Here is an 8,067-nt window from a genome sequence, read left to right on the forward strand (position 1 = left end):
CACAACTTCACAGAACATAGATAATAACACAATCTATTCAAGTAAAATGACCATTTATTATTAAGTGCTCTTTCCACTGTCCGACAATGTCATCCATAAAATTTTAATTGATGTTAATTCAAATAAATACTTTTTTACTTTGAAAAAGAGACACATTAATTAAAGGAAAGCAAATATTTTAATAGCCATTAATTTGAGAAAAGAAAACACCAAACTTAACATCAGAAACTACTCAACATGAATGAACAGCAATAGTTATATAGATACATGTCTGAATGATCGATACAAAAATGATAACAAAAAACAGGCACTATTTCTTTTTACATGCATAATAATTCATAATACTGATCACAAGCACAAATAATCCTCAATTATTTAACTTTTAAAGCATTAAAGTGCTTCTTTTTGACCAGTTGGTGGAAAGTGGGCAAAGTCATGTGTCTCTTTGTATGTGAGAAAGTATTTGTAAATCCAATGCATGTCAGGTGCAACCATAAAAGTTATTATCATGGTACAAAGTCAAGTAGTTACTTCCAACATATTTGACACCATTAGAATGCTATAAAATATGATTAATGGTGTCAATCTAGAAATGAAACTGGAATGTTGCTATTAAATATCCACAAACATGTCCCATGAAGATACATACTAGGTTCACATCTAGCTATAATCAATACATGAGGACCTTGCCCTGCAAGGTTTTTCAAAATACACAAAGAACAACACAACTGCTACAGTTTTTTAGTGTCTAAACAGGGATGCAATTCTTAATGTATTATTCAACATTCCGATTAAATTCTTGCTATTAAAATATAATACTGTTTTGATAGTTTGTCACATGTGTTTTGCCATGTGATTCTGTATAACAGTATTCCCCACGACTTCATAAAAAAGCAATGAAAGAAATGTTTGACTGTGATTTCCATTTGTTTTCATGAATGCACACTATAAATACCAAACCCCATTAAACAAATAAATGAATTAGGCATACTTAATTAAATATCCATACCATATCATAGCCATTACAAATATGCATGATTATGTATTTCCATAGTTTGGTTTTACAAGTTTTACAAAATTTACCAATTAGTTCTTTACATTTGCTTCAAACAGGAGATCCACTATTTTGAATCAAAATACCCCTTTTCAACCACATGTAGTCTAAAACATTTACAAGATACGGTATAAACATTTGTACAGTTAAGGAAAACGGAAATAACAATAAATAATTTAGCAGAGAATTAACTTTGTATTTAAACACAACATTTGAACTAGCAAATTGCGAATTGGTGATTCTTTTACTGTGACATTTGTGCGATAGTGAAATTGCTACATTTTGTTTTCAGTATGAATGTAGTAGATACTAATAAAAAAAAAAACTTAAGATGAGCAGCTAATCCACAGTCCGACATTTTTTTTCACTAACATGCACCTATCAGGGTCAAAAAAAGTGTATTCCAGAGATGTGTTTAGCATTGACATCATAATGCTATCACCGCAATGGCATTTACTATTTAGGCCTGAGATGTCCTTTTTTTAACCAAATGTGTGGGTCTTACAACTTTTTCCATCACAGGGAACTGCATTAAAATGTCCACCAAAATAGAACTTGGTTCTGTGTCATATCACTGACGGGAATATGCCAGCAAAACCATGAAAGCACATGGATTTACTTTGTAAATAGGCTAATGCTGGCAACAAGATTGGATCCAAATATGCTCTCCAGGCTCAGTGAACATCACTTTCCATGAACTCCTCCTTGATGGAGTGCCTACTACTACGCGACAGCTTGCAGTCGGGCATGTCAAAACCAAAGTCAGCCCACTCATCATTGGTTGCTGCCATCCCTGATGTCCCAACGACACCCGGCCTGTTGGGGATGGTGATGGTGTGGCGAACACGAAAGTGCACAGCCTCCATGACGCGCTGGCGTTGGAGTTCCCCGCTGGCAGCCCCAATGGCCGCCATGGCAGATGCGGTCATGTTGCTGCTGGAGCGAAGAAGCTGCTGGCCGTGGTAGTCATGGTGATGAGTGGAGGCAGGCAGTTGGAGGGGAGCAACTTGCTTCATGTCCTGCAGTCCTCGCCAGATGGCAAGGCGAAACTGCTCCGGTATCTTCAGGGCACTTAAATCCTGGTGACGGCACAAAGTAAGAAGTTTGTAAATGTAAATGTAAGAATGTAGGAGAAATCAATCAACACAGAATGACAAGAAAGACTGCATGTGCATGGTCATTTGGTTGCTTGTCATTAGTGGACAGTTAGTAGGACTAACAAATATTATCGAATATTTCCATCCTCAAGTGATTTTCAAAAGCTCCTCCCCTTTACGGTTTCTTTGTCCGCTTTACTCTGTCTTCTATGACATCACATACTGGGACTGGGAGATTGCGATCAGAGTGGTTACCTCCATGGAGAGAGTCTGGAGATGGTAGATGGACTGGAGGCCTTGGGAGGTGAAGTACTCAATGAAGTTCTGACAGCCCAGACTGGTTAGAAAACTGTTGGGGAAGAAAAGCAGGGCTGCTTAGACTGCCAATCGACCAAAGCCACTCAGCTGAAATCAACTTCATTAATACTGATAAAAAGCCCAACTGTGTTTCTGTTGAAACAATACTACACTAACTTGATAAATAGAGCCAGGATTTCTTTTTTAGAATTCTTTATAAAAGCACCTCCTTCTTCCTCGTAATGTGTTGACTATCTACTGACGTTATTTTTATTTTATTTCAAAACCCACTGATGGAGTTAGGGCACAGATCTAGCCTCATGTGTGCTGAAACCATGCAGCTTGATACATGAAGTGGAAGTAAAGCCATAAACATGCATTTATATTAATGATTCATAAGGCCATTCTTTGCTTTGATGAAGAACCTTTATTATAAATACATGAAATGTTAATGTTTTGGCAACATACAGTGTAAATGAAAAAGAAGCTATCTGTCCAATTTTACTGTACAAATAACATAACAAACTTATGCTGTATGAAAAACTGTGAATTCAAAAGCAAAGTTTAAAACGACTTTACTGACACATTATAAAAAATATATAACAAAAAAAAAATTCTGGCTAGAAAAAGGTTTTTTTTATATATATAAAGAAAACTTGAGCAGCTTGGCTGTATAGGCATTGTACATAGGCATGATTAATGGGATTTCAAACCGGAGCTGGTTTTCTTAATATTAGCAAGCTTATGCAAGAACACCATCTTTTTTTGTAAATTACTTTTCGCCAGCTGACAAAGACCAGACAGACATTTTTAGACATATTTTGCATGCTGGTGGCGGGATAGTTTTTTTAACGAAAGTAGACACATTTTGTAAACAAAGATACCAATACACATTTTTCAGTGTTACTGAAAACATTAGTGAATTACCTTTCACGATTAACACAACCTTTCAAGGTAATGCCCCCCAGCCCCCAGCTATCTAAATACATTATTTCCATGCCACCATTTCCCCATTAAACCTTCATTATGGCACTGGCCATGTTTGGCAGTTTTGTGACGTACTGGCAAGTCTCTACAAAACAGCCATAAGCAAACACAACTGACTGCATTGCACAGTTCAATCAATGCACATAAACTTATGGAGCTTTACAACAACCAAACTGGCTGTTTTGGGCATCAACATTTGAATTTAACACAACAAGTGCATGTGAGTGTCCCTTTACAGGAGGATTAAGAAGGAATGTCATTGGAGGGTGAGGTACCTGACAAGGCTGGGGTCAGGGTTATACGGAGGGGGCGGGCTGCAGTGGGAGGCAGACACTATAGTCTGACTGCTGTGTCCACCATTCATATCACCATTTCCCTGCATGTGGTGGTTGTTGAGCATGTTTGAACCTGTGAGAATGGGAGGGGTGATCAATGAAATAATGAGCTGCAGAATAGAACAAAGAACTGAACTATAACGGCATACTCACCCATATGCACGATGGAGCTGGGGGCAGTGGGGTGCTGCTGGGACTGCTGCCCAACCAGCTGGTTGACCGAGGGAGATTTGTTGAGGCCTCCGTGGACATTTTGCTTGTTCATGTTGGACAGCGGAGAGTAAGGAGAGGGGGATGCTATGTGGCTCCTACAGAAAACAGGAAAATGTGACTCACGTTAGGGGAATGTGTGTGTCCTAGTTAGTGAGTGCGTGAAACACAACCCGTCAGTTTGCTGAATTCAACAAACCTCGTAAGGTTCACAGTACTCATTGACTTCAGCTGGAAAACCATAAAACTATGCTCTTTATATGCCTTTTTCGGTTTGATTCCATGTGCGTGAGTCAATCCAATCTCTTCAGTATTTGTGCGTGCTTACTAGTGGTTGTCTGTGTGTCTGTGGACAGTGTTACTTTTTGATTGACTCACGGCCGCTGCAGAAGTTGCTGCTGCGTTTGTTGTCTGTAGGAGTCCACCAGTGGCTGCGGCACCAGCTCCACCAGCTCCAAACTGTCTTTAATCTTCATCAGCAGCTCAAAGTTCTCTCGTCCACGGACCTACATGCAAACACAACATTAAAAAAAGGACATATTTGTTTCCAGTGTTTGATCCAATGCTATTTCACTCTTTTGTAAAATACTAAACTAATTGACTTGACTAGTCGTTGTGGCGTATATAGTTCCACATACTGCTTTATGAACACGTGGGATAATCTAAAGGTCTAAAATCTGAAGTGTATATCAAGTGTAAATCATCTCTATCTCTTATATATGTATTATACTGTTAACTCTACTGATGTACAATGATGTGTTTTAAAAAAAAGCTCTTACAGGAATATAGTAAATCTCTTCTTCTCCATGCCGCCTCTTCCTCATGTTAATATTCGGACTGGGAATATTTGGAGGGCTCTGTTTGAAATCTGCAGACGACAGACAAAGAATTATGATTGAACATGTTTCTGAAAATGTCCTTTATCCTTTATTCAGATTGAGCAGCGAGACATCTTGGTTGATCGTTAAATGTACAACAGCCAGAAGGCAGACAACAGAAAAGTGACTTTACTATTTAAATGTGTAGCTAACGTGAATGTGTGAGTTTGATTAAGCTCACTGCGCTTGTTGGCGTTGCCATTTTTGGCCACACTCTCATGTAGGGCCTGTTGTTCCCTGAAGTGGTCCTCGTCTGCTTTGCGGTCTCGGCCAGGACACGCACATATGCGACCTTCAAATGACCTTCTGCCCAGCACTTGACCCCTGCATGGATGATTGGGGATAGGAAAGATTAGTTTTGCACTTTAGTATTTGGCTCCAGCCATTCTGCATGTGTACATTGTCATGTTAAATGGTACTAAATATTATTATATGAAGTAAAAAAAAAAACATGAAGTGTGAAGAATATGATTAATATGTAGATTGGTGTGTTCTCTCCTGTATCATTAAAGTATGTTGTAAAACATTTGAAAATTCATAATATGTACAAATGTCCATGCCATAAATAACCAAAAGAGAGCAGACGATAAAGAGAAGCAAATAGCTTGTTTTATTCAAATGAGAAACTTAGTTTGACCTTTCTGCATGTATTGACTCACTCTCTGGTCTCCAACGTGATGATGATGAGGATGGGTCTTCTGTTCATGCCGCCCACACAGCTGCTGTTGCACATGAAGTTATAAAGGATGGTAGTAAACTCAGTCCCCACCTGAAGCACAAAACAGAGCGTAATTAGATGCTTTGTTGGTTTGTTGACACTTTGTCCAACGTGTGTCTTTCAAGGTGCATGTCTGTTCACAAACAAACCTCCCATTTTACAGATGGATTTGAAAGAAAATGTGCTAGTCCAGCACTAGGGGGCAGTGTTGCATTGCACTTCGATGTGAAGGGAGACAATCACACTAAGCATTAACCTCCCCAGGTGCATTCACAGCCATGATGATTTCTCACACTTGTACTTGTATGGACTTGCGTAACATCTTTATTTATTGATGTGCTTTCCCAGAAGTACCTCGGGAAAAGGGACAGTATCTTTGAGATTGATCGAAATATTGTGTATCTTGCATCTTGAGTTGAATGTACATCATAACATGGATGGTGAACAACCTACTAGGATTCATTTCATGGGTACATTTTATGAAAAGAGTAAATATCTCTAAATATGTTTGTACATTAATCCATACTTTCTGGTGCTAGTAGCTGATCAACCACCGACCTGTGGAGCCTCATACGGCAAGAAGACACTCTGCCGGCCAGTGACAGGATCATCCACGTACTGAGACAAGTTATTCCCTTCTACCCGGACCAGGTGACTGGCTGGTGCTGCTTGACCTGTGAAGAAAATGACAAAAACACACATGTCAAAGCATCACCCATAACAGACATTCTTGGTTATAAAATGTTATGTCATTCACTTCAAGGCCCAACAAGATAATAGTTTGCGGATGTCGTTGCTGACATACAATGTCCGGGTGTGCAGTCAGTAATAGCACCATCATACCATCGTTAAAGTCTCGTCCTAGTTCGTGGTTGGGGCAACGTTTGACCACTTCGGTGACGTGCTCTGCCTTCTTGTAGACGGGCATGGCTCGGATGATGCTGCCATGAGGAGGAGAGGAGGACAGCTTGATTTGGATTGGACAGGTCTTGGCGATCTGACAGTAGAGCTTCTTCAGCAAGGGAGAGTACTGGTTGGGAAAAGAACACGCACAGGAGCAGAGAGGCTCGAGTCAATGGTCTGGGTTGTTAAATGCAGTACAATCATTCAATAAAAGAGTTATGTTCCCCAAATATCATCAGAAGGTCACTATCAGTCAGTCACATGGGAGAGTGAACTTGGCCTACCGAAATGATGACCACAGGTATGTTTGTATCCCCAAATGCAGAAAATATGTATTTTAATCTTTCAGTTCAAACGTTAGAACAGGCACATTGGTAAAGACTCATTGAGCTCTTAGAAAAAATAATAGTCTGGAGACCTCATCTATAAGCACGACAATCAAGAAAAAAGCATAGACATATGAAGAGCTGGTCGACGATACGATGACAAAACAGTGGGTTGTGACCACAGGGCACTGTAATTAAAAAGTTTTGCATTTGAAGAAAAAGAGACAACAAGAAAGGAAGAGGGAAAATATGCAGACTGTTAAACAGTCAGCAGTACATTTTGTCTGCGCAGTGAAAGTAATACATGTGTTATTAAAAGGAACAACTCATTATCCAGCAGACCGAGTTTGTTAGTTGCAACGTGAAATTCAAACAGCCGGCAAAAGAGAAGCTGAAAAGGACATAAAGGAAAAAATGGTTGCATCTGGGTCTATGTACAAGCTGAAAAGAAAACATTGATTAAATGTTCAACATTTATCACTGGTAATCAAATGGTGAGATGAGAATATACTGATCTATTGTTCAATGATTCCTCAGTTTACAAGCATTTACACACACACACACACACACACAAGATGTGTCTAAGACATCGGGACAAGGGATGGAGAAGCCTTAACATGCCCCAACACAATCACAAAGTTTCATAAATCTTTCCTGTGGAAATCCAACTGAGACCTCTAAGGGAATCAATTGAGAAAACAGTGGTCCTGTCTGGACTTGCTACAGCAGCCTGAATACAAATATAATATTGAAACCTATGGCAGAAATACTTTACATTCAGACCAAGATATATATGACAATTGAACTGCATTTCGATCTGCACCTCGGGAACCAGAATCCCATTTCAAACATATATTTTCTGGTTTTCATCATATTATCGTGTATTTGGTTTAAGCTTTTTTCTTTTTTTAGAGAAGGGTTGGGATTAAAACCCCCAAAACCTATAAACCACATCTTTGAACCAATGATAAATCACCAATAATCAATGATATTGAGAAAATATGTTTAGCATTTGAATCCACATTCTGCCATAACCTTTCCACAAAAAGTACATTTAACTTTCTGAGAAAATCTATTAAATTCAATGCTTGTATTAGAAATCGTTCGACAGAAATCGGGCTTCAGGAGGATTTTTCCTGTTCCCAAAGGTTCTGCTCACCCAAAAGGCGTTTCTGTTCCCTTTGTTAATCCCTGTCCTTAAAAAAAGAAAAAAAAATCTTGATCATTGTTTAACATAAATTACATGTAACTTTTTAGTGTGG

General features: G+C 38.9%; 1 protein-coding gene across 2 annotated transcripts in view; it reads right to left on the reverse strand.

Moving 5' to 3' along the window:
- Window positions 1-131: 131 nt before the first annotated feature.
- Window positions 132-8,067, reverse strand: part of tp73 (tumor protein p73) — a 29,268-nt gene continuing 21,332 nt past the window's right edge. For both annotated transcript variants that reach the window (XM_037480971.2, XM_037480969.2), the window contains exons 3-12: window positions 6,420-6,606; window positions 6,135-6,250; window positions 5,518-5,627; window positions 5,040-5,182; window positions 4,760-4,848; window positions 4,359-4,486; window positions 3,924-4,078; window positions 3,711-3,843; window positions 2,407-2,500; window positions 132-2,133 (exon numbers count right to left, since the gene is read on the reverse strand). In XM_037480971.2, coding sequence (XP_037336868.2) covers window positions 1,729-2,133; window positions 2,407-2,500; window positions 3,711-3,843; window positions 3,924-4,078; window positions 4,359-4,486; window positions 4,760-4,848; window positions 5,040-5,182; window positions 5,518-5,627; window positions 6,135-6,250; window positions 6,420-6,606 — 1,560 coding nt within the window. In that variant the 3' untranslated portion in view covers window positions 132-1,728. The remainder of the gene's footprint in view (window positions 2,134-2,406; window positions 2,501-3,710; window positions 3,844-3,923; window positions 4,079-4,358; window positions 4,487-4,759; window positions 4,849-5,039; window positions 5,183-5,517; window positions 5,628-6,134; window positions 6,251-6,419; window positions 6,607-8,067) is intronic.

This window comes from Pungitius pungitius, chromosome 1 (genome assembly GCF_949316345.1).
Source record: "Pungitius pungitius chromosome 1, fPunPun2.1, whole genome shotgun sequence".
Taxonomy (NCBI): Eukaryota; Metazoa; Chordata; class Actinopteri; order Perciformes; family Gasterosteidae; genus Pungitius; species Pungitius pungitius.